Source organism: Esox lucius, chromosome 15 (genome assembly GCF_011004845.1).
Source record: "Esox lucius isolate fEsoLuc1 chromosome 15, fEsoLuc1.pri, whole genome shotgun sequence".
Classification (NCBI taxonomy): domain Eukaryota; kingdom Metazoa; phylum Chordata; class Actinopteri; order Esociformes; family Esocidae; genus Esox; species Esox lucius.
The window spans coordinates 3,834,784-3,858,387 of NC_047583.1; the positions used below are offsets into that span (position 1 = coordinate 3,834,784).

The 23,604-nt window shown below is 45.2% G+C and overlaps 3 protein-coding genes across 3 annotated transcripts; 1 reads left to right on the forward strand and 2 right to left on the reverse strand.

Annotated features, from left to right (window-relative positions):
• The first annotated feature begins 61 nt into the window (after positions 1 to 61).
• LOC105015987 (nuclear export mediator factor Nemf) lies at positions 62 to 9,563 on the forward strand. The gene is made up of 32 exons (XM_010879505.3): positions 62 to 211; positions 541 to 609; positions 793 to 895; positions 990 to 1,115; positions 1,234 to 1,385; positions 1,493 to 1,560; positions 1,666 to 1,755; positions 1,900 to 1,973; positions 2,060 to 2,130; positions 2,250 to 2,325; positions 2,472 to 2,612; positions 3,076 to 3,284; positions 3,448 to 3,624; positions 3,737 to 3,800; positions 3,889 to 3,977; positions 4,218 to 4,321; positions 4,716 to 4,778; positions 5,000 to 5,112; positions 5,201 to 5,258; positions 5,364 to 5,422; positions 5,553 to 5,673; positions 6,419 to 6,671; positions 6,981 to 7,023; positions 7,150 to 7,202; positions 7,296 to 7,446; positions 7,590 to 7,667; positions 7,815 to 8,003; positions 8,157 to 8,195; positions 8,297 to 8,403; positions 8,531 to 8,574; positions 9,111 to 9,190; positions 9,355 to 9,563. Exons 1-32 carry the CDS (start codon positions 153 to 155, stop codon positions 9,430 to 9,432), a joined length of 3,201 nt encoding a protein of 1,066 aa, XP_010877807.2. The 5' UTR covers positions 62 to 152; the 3' UTR covers positions 9,433 to 9,563.
• Positions 9,564 to 9,672: 109 nt separating this feature from the next.
• klhdc2 (kelch domain containing 2) lies at positions 9,673 to 15,252 on the reverse strand. Its single transcript, XM_010879503.3, has 14 exons — positions 15,143 to 15,252; positions 14,201 to 14,470; positions 13,846 to 13,925; positions 13,653 to 13,770; positions 12,913 to 13,025; positions 12,715 to 12,796; positions 12,436 to 12,519; positions 12,236 to 12,316; positions 11,526 to 11,584; positions 11,250 to 11,359; positions 11,043 to 11,115; positions 10,751 to 10,838; positions 10,585 to 10,637; positions 9,673 to 10,409 (listed from the first exon to the last, which is right to left on the reverse strand). Exons 2-14 carry the CDS (start codon positions 14,462 to 14,464, stop codon positions 10,286 to 10,288), a joined length of 1,329 nt encoding a protein of 442 aa, XP_010877805.2. The 5' UTR covers positions 14,465 to 14,470; positions 15,143 to 15,252; the 3' UTR covers positions 9,673 to 10,285.
• Positions 15,253 to 15,325: 73 nt separating this feature from the next.
• pole2 (polymerase (DNA directed), epsilon 2) lies at positions 15,326 to 23,577 on the reverse strand. Its single transcript, XM_010879502.4, has 19 exons — positions 23,440 to 23,577; positions 21,479 to 21,579; positions 21,136 to 21,211; positions 20,973 to 21,050; positions 20,583 to 20,676; positions 20,296 to 20,370; positions 20,094 to 20,177; positions 19,832 to 19,888; positions 19,636 to 19,684; positions 18,875 to 18,947; positions 18,307 to 18,479; positions 17,711 to 17,800; positions 17,237 to 17,291; positions 16,954 to 17,013; positions 16,768 to 16,845; positions 16,402 to 16,510; positions 15,906 to 16,082; positions 15,703 to 15,770; positions 15,326 to 15,554 (listed from the first exon to the last, which is right to left on the reverse strand). Exons 1-19 carry the CDS (start codon positions 23,505 to 23,507, stop codon positions 15,536 to 15,538), a joined length of 1,584 nt encoding a protein of 527 aa, XP_010877804.1. The 5' UTR covers positions 23,508 to 23,577; the 3' UTR covers positions 15,326 to 15,535.
• Between the last annotated feature and the right edge of the window lie 27 nt (positions 23,578 to 23,604).

Here is a 23,604-nt window from a genome sequence, read left to right on the forward strand (position 1 = left end):
TTGCGCGCATTGTAAATTTGGACACAAACTGGTTTCCGTACCAATGCCGTTCGCGCATGCGTATTGCTAAAGCCAGCGTGTTGTGTTCGGTTGTGCTACTCGCTGTGTCCTCTTCAGGTGTTTCTGAGAAAGGATAGTCTTTCATTGTCATCATGAAAACAAGATTTAATACCGTGGATATCAGGGCAGTCATTGCCGAGATAAATGCCAAGTAGGTGTCCAATTTGGTTCGACTGTCATGAAACGCTGATATTGAATAACTACCTGAACTAGCTACCTGGCTATCTAACGTTAGCCAATGAAGTTAAAAACAGACCTTGGCTTGAGACTACTAAGTACCAACGATAGCTAGATAACTACTGACAACAATAGGTTTAGGTCTACTGGCATTGTCTAAACTTTACGGAGCATGTTTTACACATACCTTAAGTCATATAACTGTGTTGTTGCTACTGTAACTATCGGAGCTTGCTTTCGAAATATGGTTGGAACATTTTAATATCATCATCATGAGAGTAATTTGATTTGTTCTGTAATCAGTTACCTTGGTATGCGGGTCAACAACGTGTATGACATCGACACCAAGACCTATCTCATCCGTCTTCAAAAGTAAGTGATTACTGCTGCCTGTCAGTGGTGCCAAGCTAGAGCAGCCACTCATACTGTAGCGACAATGTTGTCAATTGAACTCGCGGCGTAATTGTAATATGATGTGTGTCTGTCTTAGGGATCTCTGTTGTGGGATCTATAATGTATATGGTTTATAATTAAGGAGTTTTCTTTTCTTTTTAGGCCTGATACTAAAGCAGTTCTGCTAGTTGAATCAGGACTCCGCATTCACTCTACAGACTTTGAGTGGCCCAAAAATGTCATGCCTTCTGGCTTTGCCATGAAAGTGAGCCTGTGCGATTATTTTTGTACCTTCACTTGTCATGTGGTTACTGATGTCTGGGTTACTGACTAAACAAGGACTCTGACTCTCCCCCCAGTGTCGGAAACATCTAAAGTCTAGGCGGCTGACACAGGTCAAGCAACTTGGGGTGGACAGGATTGTCGACATCCAGTTTGGCTCAGATGAAGCTGCTTACCACCTGATAGTTGAACTCTACGACAGGGTGAGACATGAAATATCTGGTTCATATTTTACAAGGCCGTCGGATGTACCCAGCTGTTTTGCTGTACGAGGGTCACATGGGATGCGATGTGACGTGTCCCTTCCTGTGAATTTTAAAGGGTAACATTATCCTGGCAGACCACGAGTACACCATTCTTAACTTGCTGCGTTTCCGGACGGCAGAAGGAGAGGAGGACGTGAAGATAGCGGTGAGGGAGAGGTACCCTGTGGAGAATGCCAGGCCCCCGGAACCCCTCATCAGCCTGGAGAGGTAAGATTGCCAATGGAGGGAGACCGGTTGCTGTAAATGGCCTCAGTTTAAGAGCATCTGCTATGTCATTAAAATGTATATAATCTGGGCCATTTGTTGACCTCTAGACTCACCAAAGTCCTGACCGAGGCACAGAGCGGAGAACAAGTGAAAAGGGTCCTCAATCCCCACCTTCGTGAGTCTTCTTTGTCTCCTCAGCGGCTTTGTTTGTCTTTGTTTTCCGCAGTCGTATTGTCATTTAAGACTCGTTCCTTCTGTATCTTTCGGAATGCTCTTTCAGCGTATGGAGCCACTCTTATTGAGCACTGTCTGATGGAAGTGGGACTCTCTGGCTTCATCAAGGTGGACACCCAGTTTAATGCTGCGCGAGGTACAATTCCTTGAGGCCAGAGATTCACTTGTGTATTACTAAGATGTTGCTGGTATATTTATTGTTCAAATAACAATCACCAGATCACGTCCTTCTGGGTGACAGATGTGATTAAGTGGCTAAACAAACTTCCTCATTGTGCAGATGCACCCAAAATCCTTGAAGCCCTGAAAATGGCAGAGGAATATATGGAGAAAACGTCAAGCTTCAGTGGAAAGGTAGGCCATTCGTCTGAAGTATCCTCGTTATTTATACATCAGATTTGTTATAGGAAAAGTATGGAACAAAGTGTTCATTGTTCCAGGGCTACATCATCCAAAAATGTGAGAAGAAACCAAATTTGGCTCCTGACAAACCTCCTGAAGAATTGCTCACGTGAGAATTTATTTGCCCCTCATTTTGTGCTCATGATAATATATCAGGGTTTTATTTGCTGCAGTTAAAAGTCTCTAAGTACTATATCTGATTAGTTTTTCTCTCTCTTTCTGTAACAGATATGAAGAATTCCACCCATTCCTTTTTGCACAACATGCAAAGAGCCACTATGTTGAATTTGATACATTTGACAAGGTGCATTTTTAAACGTCTTTTATCTATATTTATTTGCGTATACATGATAAACTATTTACCATACAAACCCACCTGCTGTACCAAAACTGTAATGTCATTTCTTGAGACTGATGGATGTCACTTAAGTCTGGCTCATCTGCTCCCAGGCGGTGGATGAGTTCTATTCCAAGATGGAGAGTCAGAGAATTGACGTGAAGGCCCTACAGCAAGAAAAACAGGCCCTGAAGAAGCTGGACAACGTCAAGAGGGACCATGAGCAGAGGCTGGACGCACTGCACCAACTTCAGGTGAATGCTGAACAGCTCATCGGTACCAGACATGGGTTCACTGCGTATTTGGCTTATTCAGATACTCAAACCGCACCTCATTCAGCCTTCCTGTTGCAAACAAACCAATAGAGTAGTCCCAAATGTGTATACAATGCCCTTGTCCTGGCCTTTTCAGTTAAGTACTCCGTAACATTTTAAAGATTACCAAACTATTTGAACTCGGGAGGGCTAACGCTGAAGGCTGGGTCTAATGCTGAAGGCTGGGTCTAACGCTGAAGGCTGGGTCTAACGCTGAAGGCTGGGTCTAACGCTGAAGGCTGGGTCTAACGCTGAAGGCTGGGTCTAACGCTGAAGGCTGGGTCTAACGCTGAAGGCTGGGTCTAACGCTAAGGGGAGGGTTAACGCTGAATGATGAGGGTTAACACTGAAGGGGGAGTGGTCTAACACTGAAGGTGGGGGCTAATGCTAACGTGTGTTACAGGAGGTTGACAGGTTAAAGGGTGAGCTGGTGGAGATGAACTTGGCCATAGTGGACAGGGCTCTGCAGGTGGTGCGCAGTGCCCTGGCCAACCAGGTGGACTGGGCAGAGATTGGCCTGATCGTCAAGGAGGCCCAGGCGGCCGGAGACCCAGTGGCCTGCGCCATCAAGGAGCTGAAGCTCCAGACCAACCACATCACCATGCTTCTGAAGTGAGTTCACAGCAAACATGGATAGCTTTCTTTTTTCGCCTGACAGACGAGCTGTACAGACATTAATTGGCTTCATTATACTGGACTGCTCCCCTGTTCATGCTAAGGCCGAGCTGGATTAAGCCGGCCTGGTTATGAATCCACCAAATATCCATCCATTCAGGAACCCGTACGCTGTTCTGGAGGACGGGGAGGAGGAGGAGGAGACCGTAGCCCAGGTGGTGGAGGAAAAGAAGGGGAAGAGGAACAAGAACCGAGGCCAGAAGGGCCAACCGAAGAAGGACCAGCCCATGCTGGTTGATGTAGACCTCAGCTTGTCCGCCTACGCCAACGCCAAAAAGTACGCCGTCCCGGGAGTAACACACAACGTTGTTTCCCAGTGCCTTGAGCGCTACCATTGGCTGTGGTTTTAGATGTTCGGCTGACAACGCCTAACGTTCCTGTCCTTCCAGGTATTACGACCACAAGCGCACTGCTGCTAAGAAAGAACAGAAAACCGTGGAGGCTGCCCAGAAGGTGAGCGTTTCGCAATGTTCGCGTGACGTGAAACATGTAAGTGGCCAGTTCGTTTGGTAACGCTTGGCCCCTTTTTGTTTCATTCAAGGCGTTTAAATCTGCAGAGAAGAAGACCAAACAAACCCTGAAGGAGGTGCAAACGGTTACCACGATTCAGAAGGCCAGGAAGGTCTACTGGTGAGATACTCTCTGAATACATCACATGTGTAGAGAGAGGAGCAGTCATGTTGAACTAATGTTAACACCTGTAAGATGTGATTCAATGAGGGAGCACTGTCCTGTTCAAGCTCTAAATGCATAGTCTATCCATATATACAGTGTTCTGGGCAGATCTGTGACAAGCTACTAGTCTTCCAGGCAATTGCATTCTCTATCTCTGCACAGTATCTCAGACAAACAGTGTTTCTGCCTCATCAGGTTTGAAAAGTTCCTGTGGTTCATCAGCTCAGAAAATTACCTAATCATCGCAGGCCGCGACCAGCAACAGAACGAAATCATCGTGAAGCGCTACTTGAGGGCCGGTAAGAATGGAACTCACTACAGGGTTTCCCAGGCCTTTTCTCATGAGCCCCAGATGTCTCACTTCATCCTTTTTTTTCTTAATCCTAAACTAACACCCCTCATTCACTTAGTAGACTGATCACAACTAACCAAGTCTTTGATTCTTTAAATTAGGTGTTCATTTCAGGGTTAAAACTAAAATGGGAAACAGGGGGGCCCCTTAAATAAGTTCTCTTTATAACGTTTCCTAACTATATGCCACTCTTAACACTAGCATAGCGTATCAACGTAATGGCAAATATCAAACTTCATAGTTTCAAGCACCGGAGTAGGGGAAATCGGTGCTAACCATGTTAGATCAGCCTACACCCATGCTTATATCTCCTCCTGTAATTGGTTTGTTTCTGTTATCAGGTGATATCTACGTCCATGCTGACCTACATGGAGCAACCAGTTGTGTCATCAAGAACCCGTCTGGTAAGAGCAGGCCTACTGCTGTGACCAATGCGACGTTGTCCTTCAGTCCAGTCGCTCTTATCCACCAAAGTCTCTCAATGTCTGGACTGAAGGGAACGACCCACCACAACCCAAAGTCAGACTCACCGTAATCCGTTTCAAAACCACCTGACCTTGTTCTATTTCTTCTTCCAAATTCTTCCGCGGTCAGTAAGTTTTGTCCTGTGTTTCCCGCCCGCCAGGTGTGCCCGTTCCTCCGCGCACCCTGACCGAGGCCGGCACCATGGCTGTGTGCTACAGCGCCGCCTGGGACGCCAAGGTCATCACCAGCGCCTGGTGGGTCCACCACCACCAGGTGAGCCACGCCGATTGGCCGCGGCAGGATTAAACGCTTCCTCTGGGCGGGGCTCTGAGGTTAACCCCTGGTTGTCTTTCTCCGTTAGGTGACCAAGACGGCCCCCACCGGAGAGTACCTGACCACCGGGAGTTTCATGATCCGCGGTACGGGAACATCGCCTGTCCAGCTGCCGCCTCTCTGCGGCCGTATGTCCGTGGTGTAGCGTCGGGTTATTTAATGGCTAAAGAAAAGCATTCTTGTCTTTCCAGGGAAGAAAAACTTTCTGCCTCCCTCTTATTTGATGATGGGTTTCAGCTTTCTCTTCAAGGTAACACTACGTTTTCTTTCAGGGCATTTGCTCCGTCAGAGATGTTCTTATTAAGTGCCTGGCTGCCTTAGGAGGAGTCAGTTTTTCCCCGACACCTGCTTGGCTCCACGCTCCGCTCTTGTGTCCACAGGTGGATGAGCAGTGTGTTTTTAGACACAGGGGTGAAAGGAAAGTGAAGACCATTGATGAGGACATGGAGGGAGTGACATCCAGCACAGCAGACCTGCTGGAGGACGGAGAGGAGCTTATAGGTGCAGAGCTTAAAACGCACGCCTCTCCAAATGTACTGTCCATATGTGCTGGTTGTTGCACTGTTAATGAACCAGGTGGTTCGAGCCAGGAATGCTGATTGGCTCGTGGTATATTAGATGGTATACCATGGGTATGAATAAAGCGTGTTTTACTGCTATACTTGCATTGGTCACAGGTATATATTAGCCATGAAACTCGTGGTGGGGATTGTAGTATATGGTCCAAATGCCACACCCCCATCAGCTTAATTATAAACTGGGTTGTTCAAACCCTAATGCTGATTGGCTGCATGATGTGGTATACAAGAGCATATACAGTTAGTATGACATGTCTTGTCACTCTTCTAACCAGTTTGTAATAGCAAAAGGGCATCTAGTTTTTTTTTGGCAAGTAACTAATACACCAGTGTGGCGTCCAGGCCCCCATGCCTAATTGGCCATGTACAATTACCCATCATGCCTTATTGTTCATGTACCATTACCCATCATGCCTTGTTGGTCATGTACAATTACCCATCATGCCTTGTTGGTCACGTACAATTACCCATCATGCCTTGTTGGTCATGTACAATTACCCATCATGCCTTGTTGGTCATGTACAATTACCCATCATGCCTTGTTGGTCATGTACCATTACCCATCATGCCTTGTTGGTCATGTACCATTACCCATCATGCCTTGTTGGTCATGTACCATTACCCATCATGCCGTATTGCCTAATCATACCATGTGAATGTGTTCCCAGGAGATGACAGTAGTAACGAGGGAGAGGGGGAAGACGGAGGAGATGGAAAGAAAAATGGAAAAGCGGAGGAAGAAACAGGAGGGACAGAGGATGAAGAGGGGGCAGAAGAGGAGGCTGGAGATACTAAAGGACTTGACACTGGAGAGGGGGATGAAGGAGAGGGGGATGAGGCAGAGGTGAAGAGTGATAAGGAGAGTGCTGAGTTCAGTTTTCCAGACACCACCATCTCCCTTTCCCATCTGCAGTCCTCCAGGTAATGTTAGCATCCCACTTCAGCAATGGCATTTCACTGTATGAATACTGTGTTTGTACTGGTAGTTTTCATATATTATTCCTCTGTATTTTAGTCCCAAAGATTTCTAAATGAGCAAAGGCTTGTGTCTTTAGCAATAGACCTAAACACTTTTGTGTTTGAAGTAGACTTGAATTATGTTCTATGGATTCTACTGTACAAAGTAAACTATATCAAGTCCAAAGGAAGATCTTCAAACTAGTTGATGGTCTGTTCAGTGGTTTAAGCTAAGACACAACAGTCACTAGAGGCTTCTGTTTTTCTCTCCAGGGAAAACCAAAGTGCTGGTTTCAAACCAAAGGTGTCCATTCAGGTAAAGTCAATGTGATGTCTGTGAACTTCCTGGATTGTTTTGAATTAAACCACTTTCCTCATGCACTAAAATAACTGGTATTATAGTACAAATGTGTTTACTAATGTACAATATATTCTTCTTTAGGTTACTGTAGGGGAGCAAAAAGCTGGAAAACACATGACAGCCAAGCAACGGCGGTAAGCAAACTAAGAAAATGTAACCTCCCGTCCTGCCTGACCTTAATGCACGACTGCATTGGTTTTGTATTGCTGGGTTTTCTGTTTCCAAAGGGAGGAGAAGAAGAAGAAGGGGAAAGCTTCTGAAATTCAGGAAGAAGAGGGGGGACAGATAGAGGCACATAATGCCCCCGCAGCCAATCAAGAGGCCAAGAGTGGAGGAGGGGGAGGAGCCTCTCAGCCTCCACTGAAGAGACATCAAAAGGTGACGTCTTGTCAGAGTTTAATATTTATTTATTGCAGCTCTGTTTGAAGCCATTATTGGCTTTTAGCTTTTTGTGGCTTTAGTTGCCCTTAGAAGGTAGGCTTTTCAAGCTTGTTTCCATCTATCCTGTGGTTGAAATACAGAACAAGCTGAAGAAAATCAAAGAGAAGTATAAAGACCAGGATGAAGAAGACCGCGAACTGATGATGAAATTATTGGGGGTGAGGATGATGTGTTGGACACCATCTACAAAACACATTTTTACATAAGATCACATTTAAGGGAAGAGCATTTTTTCCCCATTTACATATTTTACTACTTACCAATATATACCAATTTATTGAAATCCCAAACATTTTCCCCTAAAGTCTGCCGGCGCCGCTAAGGAAGAGAAACCCAAGAAAGGCAAGAAAGGAAAACTCCAAGATGAACATGCCAGGAAAGCCCAGCAGAAGCAAGGTCCAAGACCCCGTCCACAGGAGGTCATCCTTAAGAGATCAGAAGGAGACGAGGAGGCGCTGGCTGGGGAGGAGGCCTCCCCAGAACTGGACGACAAGGTAACGTCACAACTGAAATATTCGCTGACATGTTGAAAGCAGTCATCAATCTCGCAGATCAGCGATTTCTTTAAGGAAGCACTTTGAGTAAAAAACTGAATCAATGATTTTTGAAGAAAAATGGGAGAAACGTGACTTGTATTTGTCCTCCAGGAAGGCGAAGACCAGGACCAAGACAACCCTGGAGCAGAGGTGTGTTATTTTAGATTGGTGTAAAATTATTGTGATATTTTCTGCGGGGCTAGAGGCCAACGTCCTCTTCACGTCTCGAGTCTTTCCTTTGATGTCTTTAGGAAGCGGAGAACCTGCTGAACTCTCTAACGGGCCAGCCACACCCAGAGGATGTGCTCCTGTTTGCTGTGCCAGTCTGTGCCCCCTACACGGCCCTCACTAACTACAAGTAAGGCCACCTGTGGACCTCTGCGCTGAATGCTTACTAATGTGCTAACCCAGGGGTTGTTGTGGAACGTTGAACATGAAGCAGGTGCAGTGTTTAAGTTGGCTAATGAAATTGTCTCCCCCTACAGGCACAAAGTGAAACTGACCCCGGGAACACAGAAGAAAGGAAAAGGTATTTGCGCCTTATACATTTGATTTTTGTTTTTGCTGTCACACTGTAGAGCAAGGCTGCCCAACCCTGTTCCTGGAGATCTACTGTCCTGTAGGTCTTCTCTTCAACCCCATTTGTGACTAACCTGATTAAGCTTTTCGTCCAGAGTTATTAGAGGTGGAATAGGGTTGGGCAGCCCTGCATAGAGCTTATTGACATGATCAAAGCTGGATGAGGAGATTATTGTCTGAATTAGCTGTGTAGTGATGGGGTAAAAACCACCGCATGCACTCCTTCTGGTGCCTTGCCTCTTTGCTTCCTAACGCCCCCTAGTGTCGGTCAGGGGGTTGTACAGCTAGAGAACCAGTGGCCTCAATTTCATATGTAACAGTGAAAAGCATCCGGGTTGAGCGAGCCAGCTTTGGAAAATGTGGAGGGACACGTTTTGACTATCCCACACACGCTGTGGAACAGCCACCACGACATTGGGAGGGGAGAAATAACTGGGTGGAATTAACGACTGAGAATGATGTAGTTCATTTTTATGTCTCTTTCAGCTGCCCGAACTGCAGTGTTCAGCTTCATGAAGGCCAGGGATGCCTCGACCAGGGAGAAAGACCTGTTTCGCAGTGTCAAGGTAACGACGTTCTGCATACGTGGGTCTTGTGTTTCCCCGTAGGATCTCATACAGTCTGGAACATAAGTACCTCAACTATTAATCTAGATGAACACCCTCCGCAATTGAGGAATGCTGCTGTTTGGAACTGAGCTCTGGTTTTAACGCCCTTTTACCTCTTTTAGGATACGGATTTATCAAGAAACATCCCGGGCAAAGTAAAAGTATCAGCACCTAACCTGCTGGCAGCAAAGAAGAAATAGACCTTTTCCCCAAATTCATCATGATCTCTTCTCACCGCGATGTTACTGTGATTTAAAGGGAAAATCAGAGACTAATGTACCAGTCCTATTCATTACAAGGATTACACGGACTACATTTATGCCTTTAATTGACCAGAAGTGTGCAAATGAATATATGGACGACAGGGGAAGCTGGTGTACAGAAGCATACGTTTTCCTCAGTTGGTTCACAGAGAAGAACTGGAATACAGTGTCATGATGTCTGATTTGGCATACATCCGGTTTATTTTTTTTCCTTGATTCAAAATGACTCATTTAACTTAATTTTGTACAATGTATTTTACAATAAAAGTCTAGAGAAACTTGTGCAAATCAGACAGGAATAATACAAAACAGGTTTTTAAATGCAGTGATGGGAACTTGAGTGTACTGTGGCTCCAGCGTTAATGCTTAACTGGTGGTATTACCTGATTAAAACGGACAAAATGCATTTTTAAGCCTCTTCTGACTAACACCGTCAAAGATACAACTCCAGCAGGACTGAACATGGTACTTTTCCTTTAGAAAATAGACTTTAACACTGTCACAACAAATCCACACAAAAATATATATGCAATACAGTATGTACATAAAAGCGCGCAGAATCAGAAGGATGAACACTCGCCATCTTCGCTGACTGACGCGCCTCTGGGACTCGCAAACACTTGTCTCTACAAAACCTATTTACATTAATTTACCTTGCCCGCCCAACCCCTCCCCGTCGCCATGGCGAGCCATGCTTTACAATCAGCAGCAGGGACATGGCAGTCAGTGGTCACATACACACACACAGAGCCCCGGCGACCACCAAAACGGCGTGTCGGCGTCGGGTCTTCTATGACCCCAGGGTGTTGATGCCTCCCATCCTCTGCTTGAGGGTGTGCAGCAGGTGTTTCGGCAGGCAGTCCCAGGACCCAGACAGCCTCTCCCTGTGCTGCAGAACCGTCTCCATGCAGAACCTGGAGAGACATTCAAACGTCACTCAACAGACCACTTGTTTTGTGGACGACGTGACTGAGTCGACATGTTAGACACCAAACGGATGAAATTCGAGAAGGAACGACTTCCTGAACTATTGTGCCCTAATGAGTAGCGTGGCAGATAGCGCCCCACGTTCACACGGTTTATACTCACCAGACGAGTGACTTGGGTTGGACTGTGAAGATCAGTAACTCTTTGCTGTGCGCCTGTTGAGAAGCCAATCCAGGACGTGAATATGAATCACACTTGCATACTTAGAAGTGACACTTAAACCAAACCAGGGGCTTTACTGGTCTACGCCCGAATGACGAGTTCTCACCGCTCTCTGTTGGGACAGCAGGTTGTTGGCACAGCCGCCGAACACAAACACCTCTCCGTCAGGGCCGGAACACGCCGTGTGCCAGAGCCTGACACACACACACACACACACACTTAAGACTAAAACACAACTTGTGTACTCGCGCATGCGTAATTCCACGCTGGAGAATGACGTAACGGCAGCGAGTGTCAACACTCGGTGGTGTCAGAGTGTAAAACAAGTCTGTTTCCCGCACGCACGCACGCATCTCTGCTTAAACGACAGATTGACAGACGCTTGTCAGCGTTGTTACCTTGGGCTCTCCATGTGGCTGTGTTTGAACTGCTGCCACTCGTTCTTGCTGATGCAGTACAGCCACGCGTCACCTGCGCAAAGGACAAACGGGCAACGGCGTAAAGATGGAGTACACACACAGAAATTCCCACCAGTGGGGACACTGTTTGTTAGTGAACTGTGCGTTTCGCCATGGGAAATCAGCGGTGAGGTATTCGCCACTCACTCAGCGTCTCCCTGTATGTGGTGAAGCCTCCGAACAGGAACACGTGGTCAGGTGACACAGGGGTTAGGGAGTGCCACGAGCGCCCCACGGGACCGTGCTGTGGAACACTCCTACCGGGGGGGGAGGAGGGGGGAGACGGGGAAGGTCAGCGGCGGAAAGGCCCGTCGCAGTAATGACAGAGACATCCAACAAGCACAAACAGTCAGCCGTTAAATAAAAACTGTTTTGCCCTGTAACATGCAAGAGGAGGTTTCGAAGAAGTGAGGCCCTGCGTACATTTCGTGCCACTCCCACGTCTCCATGTCGACGTAGTACAAGTCGTTCAAGCGGTAATCCTGTCGGTAGAGAAAAGAGGCTCACTTACATGGCGCAAGATCAAACGTTTATAAAACACACTGGATAAGGGGCAAGTCATTCGCGAAGTGAACAGTGTTTCTGAAGGTTACGGCTTTGATAGTTATGAACAACGCATTGAATTCACTGGTTTAACACCTCTGACCATACAGTGTCTGACCACAAACCGACCCTACATCTCATAATATTGGCCCTAAAGACCTACATACAATGTCTAATGCTTGAATGGTCCAAATTGAGCGATTCCACCCGGATATTTGGACTGACAAACTGTCTTCTTATACACATTGAAAAACCAGAAACGGGTTACAATAAAGATTGGGTTACTTTATAGAAATAAATCTCTCATTTGAATACTTGATTACAGCTCTATAATCAATATGCACGTTTGGACTCAAACTATCATGCTGCCCTCCCCTTTTTTGTTTAACTCAAGTGCATTTCAACACATCATTGCCTTCTCTATGGTCTGCCATCTGTAAATAGGGCATTTCTCCCCAGGTTTCACTGCCTCACTTTAAATTGGGAAATCAGCCAATTATCAAATGGAAATGACAAAGGCTTGTTCAGGCTGTGCGCCCCCCCCCCCCCGTTGGAAAATCCCGGCGCCAAATGAAATGCGAAACACCTACCCTGTAGCGCCCTCCGAACACATAGCCTCGGTTGCCCACCTTGGCACAGGCATGAGCCGCCCGGGGTGAGGGGGCAGTGCCCTTCGTTAGGAGAGACAGAAAAACCACAAGTGAGGGTAGAACGTTTGACCCGGGCAGCTGTGCAAAATGACCGAAGTCGCCATTTGATTCCCCCGATGCATCCGGGGGAATGGCGTTACCTTGGTAACCGGCTGGCTCCACGCCGATGTCTCCAGATCCAGGATGTGAATGTGGTTGTTCCAGCCCCGCCCCGGATTATCTCCCTGTCATGAATAAACAACGGGTGGTGTTCATGAGGGCACGCAACGGAATCCATTTTGCAACAGGAGACAACACGGTCTGACACTGGACCGGCGCAGCTTCCGCCTCCCGGTCTCAGGAAACATTATGACATTCGGCCTAACGACCAGCACCCTTATTGGCCGTGCAGGCAGCTGAGGTGAATTAATCGGCAGTACCATGAATGACGTCTCATCGTATTCGAATGTCCCTCGGTGAGCTCCTTGTGCCACACAGCCGTAGCCCCCAAAGAATATTATCCTGTGGACACAGACAATATGGCCTTGAGAAACTCTTTTCTGTCTCTCCTGGGATTACGGTACGATCGGGAAAAGAAAGGTTTCTAAAGCACTTTATTTCAACGGGTCACTCTGCACCTATTTTTGTGGACCCAGCAGCCCAGTTTGTCCTTGCAGGAGGGGGCCAGGCCCTTGAGATCCTTCATCTCCTCCCAGATGAGAACAGGTGTTCGGAGAGGGAGTCGAAAGACCTGGTGGCAATGAAGGAGAACCCAGAAATGAATGAGATGATATAAAAGAAATGTAATAAAAAGAGAACAATAGGGATGACGGCCTTGTAATTAATGTTCCTTTAAAGTGCAAACAACAACCTGAGGTTGAAAGTGAATCCTTTGCAGCTGCTTATTAGTTTGCTTAAAAAGTGGAGGTGGATTTCAACCTTTAAAAAGTAACTCCTGCTTGTCTGCCAAAATGTATACCAAAAAAACCCTGATACCTAAACGAATGTATTAGATCCTTCAATATGGTTACTGTGCACATACAACATCATTATAAACATGGGTAGACTACCTTGGAAATTGGAAGAGAACAGACTTGATCAGGATGGCAGACGAGCAGTAGTGTAGTACAGATTTCAAAGACTTTGCAGTCCCCCAAAAGAAATGCTCAAAATACAACAGCCGAACAGCGTGCACAGAGAACGCCGTGTTAATTACATGTACATCTACTTGGTTTCAGGTTAGGGGTCGGGCCAAACGTAAAATGTTATTTACGTAACATGTAAATGACATTTAAATGACTCAGTTGTCACAACAATTGATGTATTCAAAATACTGTCTCAGTTCCGAGGGCCAAAATAAGACAAGACACCCACATACCCTGTTAGTATTTCCCCTGGCATGGTGGCCTCCAAACAGATAGAGCACTCCGTCCACACACACCCCACAACTGCCAGACATGGATGCATGCAGGTTCCCCCCGGTCATCTGCTTCTTCCTGCAAATACAGACGGTATATTTGAGGTTATATAGATACACACATTGAAATACAAACAGCCACAACAATAGTTACCATCGCTGGGTCTCCATGTTGTAGATCCAGATTTCATTCCGCGGCAAGTATAAGTCGAAGTAACCTGTAGTTTGGGAATTCTAGTTGCAGGACAAACAACAGGGAATAAAGAAAAAACGGGATACCGTTTGCAAGAATAATTACCAGGTAATAGCAACCAGAAAAACTGTAGCCAACATAAAAGGTGATTCCCAAGTTCCCGGCAAAATTATTTAATCATTGTTGGTATTTTCTAAAATTAAAACTTAAGCTAGCTAGTCTGGTTTACGTGATACTGTGTGTTCAGTTCAATATTTCAGAAATATTACTGCACATATATGACAGCAAATGTAGAATGTGTATCATACTGCCTTACCTTATATCCACCCCAAACATACATGCAGTGGCCATCCACTACTGCTATGTGACCACTGCGCTCAGCTGGCTGGTCCAGCTCAATGGACTCTGCCTCAGTGTTCGGAACAACCACATCCTCATCTTCCTCGTCGTCGTCGTCAAGTTCTTCGGCCTCCTCCACCAACCAGTCAAACTCTCTAATCTCATCTTCGTCCCTCTCAGACTCTTCATCTTCATCGTCAACAGGCAAGTGGTCAGCAATGTCCTCCTCCATTTCTGCCATTATCACCTGGATGAGATTAGAGGGCTGTTTAGTATAGTATGTTAACTATAAATCTGGGGTATGCAAATATTCAGTGAGACTGAAAGGAGCCAGCTGGACTACCACTGTTGCCTATATGATTACTATATCTGTTAAGAAGAGAAAACATTTTCCAATCTGACTTTTTAGAGAACAATACAAAGACATATTTAAGTCATAGACCCAAGTAAAGCTACTAAAGCTGTAGGAACATTTGTCTACAGTATTTTCCCCCAACAGCTGCCTCGTTGGTTTACATTGATATGTGCTGCATGTTTATGGCTTGCCCGACATGACCAATACAATATATTCTTACTGTAGCTCGTGCAAAAAAACAAGCCAACTACAGTTGATTGCAGTTTTCCTCTATGTTCCGGGAGATCGGTAGCATGCTAGAGGCTACTTTTCAAAAGCATGTAATTTTATGCACATATCGACGACTGTGCAAGACAAACGAAGCTAATGAGTTAGCTAATGTACTGTGGAAAAATATTTTGGTGTAGCCAGACAGAACAAGGATATTCGTTTGATGTCTAAGCCAGCTAGCTCGTTAACGTAGCTAGCTACGGTACTAGTGTGCCGTATGAACAAATATTTCGTCTTTAATGCAAAACACACATTGAAGTTCTATGCAACTTGGCTACTTAGAATCGTACGTACTCCGGTTCCAATGATCCACGTCTTCTATAGCCCTTATGTAAAGCTTTGTTTTTATCCAGTGATTGCTTTGCGACATTTGGGCGAGGTCATCAATTTCAAGATGACCGACCGGAAATGATCAATAACATCTTGTGTCCGCCATTTATGTGAGGTCAAATTTCATTTAATAAGAAAATACAGGTAACAAATCTCATCTGCTTTATTTCACATTCACCAATCCAGTAAAAGTTACACACAATTGACAATTCAAGGAATGTTATTCTCCATGATAAAAAGGTATCCCAACCAAACAAATAAAATAAAGGTATTTATAAGAAGTATTCTTTGATGCATATTTTACATTACACAACACAATTATAGCTGATACCAAAGTCCAGACGCAGCAGTGTGGTATTATAGACCTTGGAGTTTGCTGTGGAGAAAATTAATATGTATAATATTTTAATCAGTGAAGAAAACAAGGGCTTCTTAAAACTGTAGTTGCTGTATTGCTAGAAAAGAACAATGCTTATAAAATCATTATTTAATAATGCATGAACGCCGTAAAAATCAAACCTCACCTGTCCTCCACTGTCCTGTTGGATGGGTAATACACCTTAAAAGTGAAGCCACTTTTTGGGAAAGAGCCCTGCAAAGACAAAACAAGCACAGTGGATAAACGGTTTCTGAATTAAGAAAACATCATTCGTTTTTAAATCCAACCACAACACCTCACCCCGTGTCAGACAACAAAACAAAACGGTTAGAATTCGGGCCCAAGTACCGGGTTGATGCACAGGCAGTCTGTGTTGGAGATGTTAAAGGGGTCGTATTTATCAGCAAAGATGATGACATCAGGCACAGGGTAGAGTCGTAGAGCATAGTCATAGGCCCAGAACACTGGGCTGACATACAGCGGCAGTGGGGTCAGGTGGCCCTGCGATAAGACGGTCTTCACAAACTGCAGACACAGAACATGACAGACGCTCATATACTCATCATTTAGGGAAGCAGTTTTGGCGCATATGGAAAGGGGCTCTGATCGTTGTATTACAATGCTTGCAATACTTCTACTATGAAATTACTAAATATTTTGCAAAGATCGATGACAAAAAATATTACTATAGAAAAAAAAAAAGCTTGAATGACACTTTGAACGAAAGAAAATAATTAATTAAAAAGGGGTGGCGAATATTTATCCAATAATACACTGCAGGTCAGTATGTCCCGTGGGTCGGTTTGTAAATGGAGGCCTCGGTAACATAGGGGCTGAAACTCACATGGTTTGGAATGTCAAGGTTGCCACTAGGAAGCCGGACACAATTCCTGCACATCTTGTTTACCAGGTCTTCTCGGATGACGACGATCTCCTGGCTGCAATACTGGATTCTGACACAGGAAGGCGATTCACAGGTTGAGACAAGCTAAAGACGATATTTAACAGATTTCATTGTGAAGAGACAAAACTGAGACAACATGCCATAGGGGGGGGGGGGGGGCGACTAAAGAAAATGGTGTAGAATGGTAAAGGCTTATATGGGAAAAAAAACAGCATGTGAAAAACTGCTGTGGATTAAATGAAGCTCAAGACACAAGACAAACGTAAGGAAGGAGAATCTCTCCAAAAACCCTTCTATTCCAGTTACCTGCAGGGGTTTGTAGTGAACACAGAGAACGGCACCTTCTGTCTGAACTCTTCAGTAATGTGGTCTGCCAGTGGAGGCCTGAGGAAATGAGCATGTTTTTTGTACAGTACACGTACATCAGAGAACACAGTCAAATCTATACTAACACCACACAGAGGAGAAACACTGGTCTTTTTTCTCTCTCACCTGGGTAGGATGGTACTGGGACCAGGGTCTTCTGGCCCGGGGATGAACACAAAGCGACTACTGCAGTTTTAAAACACACATTCAGTCAAACAAGGAAACTGAACACAGAGCAAGACAACAGTTCACTCCGTTAGTACTGACCAGCCCTATATTAGGCATAGGGAGCATCCCTAAAACCGTTTGTCCCTTTTGGACGGAAGTCATGTAACAATGTCACAACATTAAAATTACTTCCTAGAATATCAAAGTTTCATGTCTATCTACTATTCGACCAACACTTAACCTGCTGTGGATGGTGGGGTATTCACTGATTGCATCTGCGAGAACCTTCAACGACTCTGTGGCAAAGGAAGAAAGGTTTTTAAATTCATAGCCAGCTACTGTCAGAATATCTGACTCACTGACGCTTCGTTGAGGAGTGCTCTGCATTTGCACTGCCTGATATTATGCACGCATTAATTTGCACAAATTTTCCAGAAACAGCAGTTGGACCGGTGATTCACTGCATCGTATGTTATTGAGAATATTCAAGACATGGGGAGGACAAAGGCACCGTGTGGCTGTTTTGATGAAGATGTAATTGTGTCAGCAGCTAGAGAGGCTGGGCTGTGACAAGATAAGCGGTTGCAACACGGCTGCCATTTGACCGAAGAGTCAGGCGTGTGGGGACGCTGACCTCTGTACTTCAAGAACCTACAGCTTGAGCTTTGCATGCTGGGTAATGCTTTCAACTACCATGAATGGAAATCCTTCCTACCTTTAAGTGATTTGATTTGTGTTTTTCCATAGGGGGCTGAGGAGAAGTTGCCACAGAAAATGAAGCAGGTGGGAGGCATGGCTGCATATCCTACAATGGACGTGAGAGGTTTGTTACACACCAATACTGCTGAGCATTATGAAACAGTTGCTTTGAATTCTGAATGCTGATTGGCTGACATCTGTGGTATTAGAGATCGTATACCACTGGTATGACATCACATTACTTTTTACTCTTCTAACCGGTTTATAATAGCACCAAGGCATGTCAAGGATCGTGATGAATTGCCAATGAACCATCGCTAAGTGCTGTGTCCAGGTACCCCGCAATGCTGTGCCTATGAACAGCTCTCAGCCATGGTATAGTGGCCACATACCACATGCACTACTGCTTAAGCAGAGCTAGATATCCAGCACACTGATCATGAGGACATCAAAATCTTTGCTCCCTCATTCTAAACCCTTCGCAAACAATCAATACATTTGCACGTATAAAGCCCTTTGCACAGTTGTCACCACACGATTACCGAATCCCGGCGAACACCTCCGCATACGGGCTCCAACTCTAGGGAGGGAGAAGATACACGGCCGACAGACCTGAGAACATGAGGTGGATCTTCTCTATCACCTCCACGCTGTCCAGCCACACATCGGAGACCACCACAAACATGGCATCCTCGTTCTCCTCCTCCAGCTGCTTCAGCTTGGCCGAGGCCTTCACAGATGTGGTGGATGGACCACCGAAGAAGTTCAAGTTGCCGTAGTAGGCCCTGGACACCAGAGTCCACGGTCATCCTCACATTTAAATGTCATTACATTCATTTATGTGAATGTTTTTCTATTTAAACCTTTATTAATTTTCAGGCTCTCTGAAATGTCAACGGTAGAGTTAAACACAACACAATAGAATATAACTGAACTTGCACCCTTCTCATCCTATTGGCAACACATTTTCCTGCAGATATTTTATGGAGAACGAAACGTGATGCGTGTTCACCAAACTGAGTGGTTGGGGATGATAATATAGTGCACTTAGAAGCTGGACGTACAACAAAACCTATCAGGTTATTAACGCCAGCAATGGTTTTGTCATGTTAAACAGCAAATGTGGCCCCTCTGGTCTCCGCGTGAGCACCCTGCCTAACGACATTTTCCATCTGCTGACCTTGTGGTGGAGGACGGCTCTGTCGGTGGGAAACCAAATGCGTTCACATGGAAGACGGAGTCTTCATACCAGCCTTTGGGGAAACAGAGGAGAGTCTTATAAGGTGATTACATACGGGCCTGACCAAATAGATAAGTGGAAACCAGGGAAAAAAAAGATTTACAATGGACACATTTTGGTAATTTATTCGGTCACATTTTGCTTGAAAAGGAGTATGAATGAGGAGTTATCATCGCCAGTTGTCAACATACAACTCCCACTGAGACAATTTTATGATGGATGAAATCACTGTGTCAGTGTTTACGCTCTAATACAAAGATATCACGATGGATGAAATCACTGTGTTAGTGTTTATGCTCTAATACAAAGATATCACGATGGATGAAATCACTGTGTTAGTGTTTACGCTCTAATACAAAGATATCACGATGGATGAAATCACTGTGTTAGTGTTTATGCTCTAATACAAAGATATCACGATGGATGAAATCACTGTGTTAGTGTTTACGCTCTAATACAAAGATATCACGATGGATGAAATCACTGTGTTAGTGTTTATGCTCTAATACAAAGATATCACGATGGATGAAATCACTGTGTTAGTGTTTACGCTCTAATACAAAGATATCACGATGGATGAAATCACTGTGTTAGTGTTTACGCTCTAATACAAAGATATCACGATGGATGAAATCACAGTTTGCATCACAATGAGTTAATGGTAAATCTCCCATCCATTCATGTACATTTTTATTATTTACCTTCTGCCAGAACAAAGCAGGATTCTGTGTAAAGTCCACTGTGGAACTGGTGAGGAGAAAGTTACGGAAAACATACATGCTTTGAAATACATTTAACACCGGCTGTAATCCAGACTTCAAGTGTTCCTGCTCCTCTATGTAACAGAACCATTTTGTAATGGTTTCTTCTGTCCCCACCAACTCTGTGAAAGGATATTGCCTTTGAGAGGTTCAGCTGTACCGTACCACTGGGGTCTTCCAAATAGAATTTACCCTGAAAAAGGGAACATCTTCTTTTGGACTCTACATGATGCAGATATTAAAGATTTCAGATTTTGCTACATAATTTATCAGATATTGACACGTAACAACATGTATATCAGATAGTGCCACAAGATGAGATCCCTATATAATCCCTATATTACATTAGAAATGTATACTCCGAATTCAAAGTGCTTAACATAAATCTATCTGCTTACCTCTTTAAGCTGAGTGATCATCCCCAAGACAATGACATCTCCCATCTTAGCAGTACTACCCAGTAGTGCATCAACCGTCTTGAGCTAGAATTTTTTTTAAAAGCCCAGGGAAATCCATTAACACCAATGTGAAGTCTGAGGTCTGAAAATGACCCCTTGTAGCCTACATAAAATTGTTTAAATGTACAACAAAGTTATTTACCTGAAATTTGTTTCTGCCTTCTTCCACAGCAGCCCCAATGACAGGTGGGGTGAAGAGCTCGTGTCGATGTGTCCGCTGCATAAACGAGAGGTCGATGTGGATCAGGGACACAATGTTAGCAGATTCGACATTACATTCATCAAGCGAGTGGACGGGAAACAAATTGTTTTGCCAACGACATCACAGAAAACAGTGTCTTGGAAAAAGAAACATTTGTAAGGCAAAACAATCCAAAGACCAGCGAAGTAGGAAGCAATTTCAGCTATGTAGAAATGGAGCCCACTGACTTGTTGAAGAAGTGTGTAGCGTTCTCTGAAGAGCTCGGCCTTGTCCCTGGCTGAGCCACAAAGACTTGGGGCAGAGTGAGTGGTCATGTTAAGCCTGAGGAAAGAACAAACAACCGCTTAACTGACAGATGTCTTCATAGACATAGTTCCAAATATACATTTATTAGATTTTCTGGGGTATAAATTGGATAACACAAACCTGGGACCTACAGAAATACTTGAAAAGAGTACCAATCCATCCCCAAATAATGAATAAAAATACTAATCAGGAAGTCAGGATTAAATGTGCATACTAATCAGGAAGTCAGGATTAAATGTGCATACTAATCAGGAAGTCAGGATTAAATGTGCATACTAATCAGGAAGTCAGGATTAAACACTCATACTTACGGTACAAACTTTTTCCTCTCTGTACTGTAGATATATCTCGGCACGTCAAAGGCGCCAATGATGTTGAAGACATTATCTCTGAATAACGATCAAGTGGTTCACATTAACAAGGCGACCAGTCGAACATGACGAGAGGGCGATTGTGCGACCAAAACAAACTTACATGGTCTCATCACATGTCTGACTGCAGTCCTGCACAGCTCTCTCCATCACATCCAACTCGATCACACTGGAGGGCACTGTCCAGGAGGGCAGACAACAGCACGGTTGACATAATTCATGATCACAGCTGTTTGTTTTCGACACTTTGTGCGTATCATGCAGCAGTCACTTATCTTGGGCTTACACTTTTGGTCCTGGTCCTCATGGGGATAGAACCCACAGCCTAGGCACCATCATTAACTAAATGAGCCACATTGGAACGAAACAACTATATAAAAAAATGTAAAAAACATGCCAGTATTACATTTTCTACCCGATTTAAGTTATGAAATAAAAATGTTTACATGGCTGCTTCTCCACAGCGTCCAGGATCCGCTCGATGACATCATCCAGTTCCAGGTCACTGACAGACTCCAACACCTCCATCAGGTACCTGCTGGCATCACTGGAGGACAATGACAACATGTTGTTATCTAGCTATTAACACGTTAGCTATCTATATGTCAAGACATAATTCCTACCATTCATTTAAAAAAAACACAGTTTTCATTACAGTTTCTATGGAATTTCATTAACATGCATTTAATGCTACTAAACGGTCTAGCTAAAATGATTACATTCATTCATTCATTCATTCATTCATCTTCTTCCGCTTATCCGGGGCCGGGTCGCAGGTGCAGCAGTCTAAGCAGAGATGCCCAGACTTCCCTCTCCCCAGACACTTCCTCTAGCTCTTCCGGGGGGACACCGAGGCTTTTCCAGGCCAGCCGGGAGACATAGTCCCACCAGCGTGTCCTAGGTCTTCCCCGGGGTCTCCTCCCGGTGGGACGGGCCCGGAATTCCTTCCCGGGAAGGCGTTCAGGAGGCATCCGGAACAGATGCCCAAGCCAACTCAGCTGACTCCTCTCGATGTGGAGGAGCAGCAGCTCTACTCTGAGCTCCTCCCGGGTGACCAAGCTTCTCACCCTATCTCTAAGGGATCGCCCAGCCACCCTGCGGAGAAAGCTCATTTCGGCCGCCTGTATCCGAGATCTTGTACTTTCGGTCATGACCCAAAGCTCATGACCATAGGTGAGAGTAGGAACGTAGATTGACTGGTAAATCGAAAGCTTCGCCTTGCGGCTCAGCTCTTTCTTCACCACGACAGACTGATACATCAACCGCATTACTGCAGAAGCTGCACCGATCCGTCTGTCAATCTCCCGTTCCATCCTTCCCTCACTCGTGAACAAGACCCCTAGAAACTTAAACTTCTCCACTTGAGGAAAGAACTCTCCACCAACCTGAAGTGGGCAAGCCACCCTTTTCCGACTGAGGACCATGGCCTCGGATTTGGAGGTACTTATTTTCATCCCCACCGCTTTACACTCGGCTGCAAAGCGTCCCAGTGCATGCTGAAGGTCCTGGCTTGAAGGGGCCAACACGAGAACATCATCCACAAAGAGCAGAGACGAAATCGTGTGGTCCCCAAACCTGACACCCTCCGGCCCCTGGCTGCACCCTGCCGGAGTCCAACATGCACCGGGAACAAGTCTGACTTACTGCCGGCAATGCGAACCAAGCTCCTGCTTCGGTCGTACAGGGACCCGACAGCCCTTAGCAAAGGACCCAGGACCCCATACTCCCGAAGCACCCTCCACAGGATGCCGCGAGGGACACAGTCGAATGCCTTCTCCAAATCCACAAAACACATGTGGATTGGTTGGGCAAAATCCCATGAACCCTCCATCACCCTAGAGAGGGTATAGAGCTGGTCCAGTGTTCCACGGCCCGGACGAAAACCACACTGTTCCTCCTGAATCCGAGGTTCTACTATCGGACGTATTCTCCTCTCCAGAACCCTGGCATAGAATTTACCGGGGAGAAGTGTGATCCCCCTGTAGTTGGAACACACCCTCCGGTCCCACTTCTTAAAAAGAGGGACCACCACCCCGGTCTGCCATCCCAGAGGCACTGTCCCCGACCGCCACGCGATGCTACAGAGGCGTGTAAACCAAGACAGCACCACAACATCCAGAGACTTGAGGTACTCAGTAAAATGATTACGATTATGTTATTTACTATGATAAAATCGGAAGTTGAGAATATGAGGTTAACAGCAACTACTGTAATAGGCAGTTATCCGCCAGCGAATCTGACATAGACAGTTGCTACACACTAGGAATACATAGCCTACTTAAAAGGACTGTAAACAAATATGGGCCATTCAACGAAATATTGATATTTGCTGGTTCCCTTACGACAGTGCAACAATAATAGGAAGACAGTACTTAAAGAACAACATTACTGAGCAATCATAACATACGGTCGAAGGATGAGACCCCGCATCTTGAAGCCCGATGATACTTTCGTCTTTACTTTGCGCACCTCCATGTTCAAGACCACTTCACATCAACAACAAAAGCTATCGAGAATCAACATTTGGCGCTAAATATTAACTTCCGCCCACATCTTTCGTCACTTCCTCCAA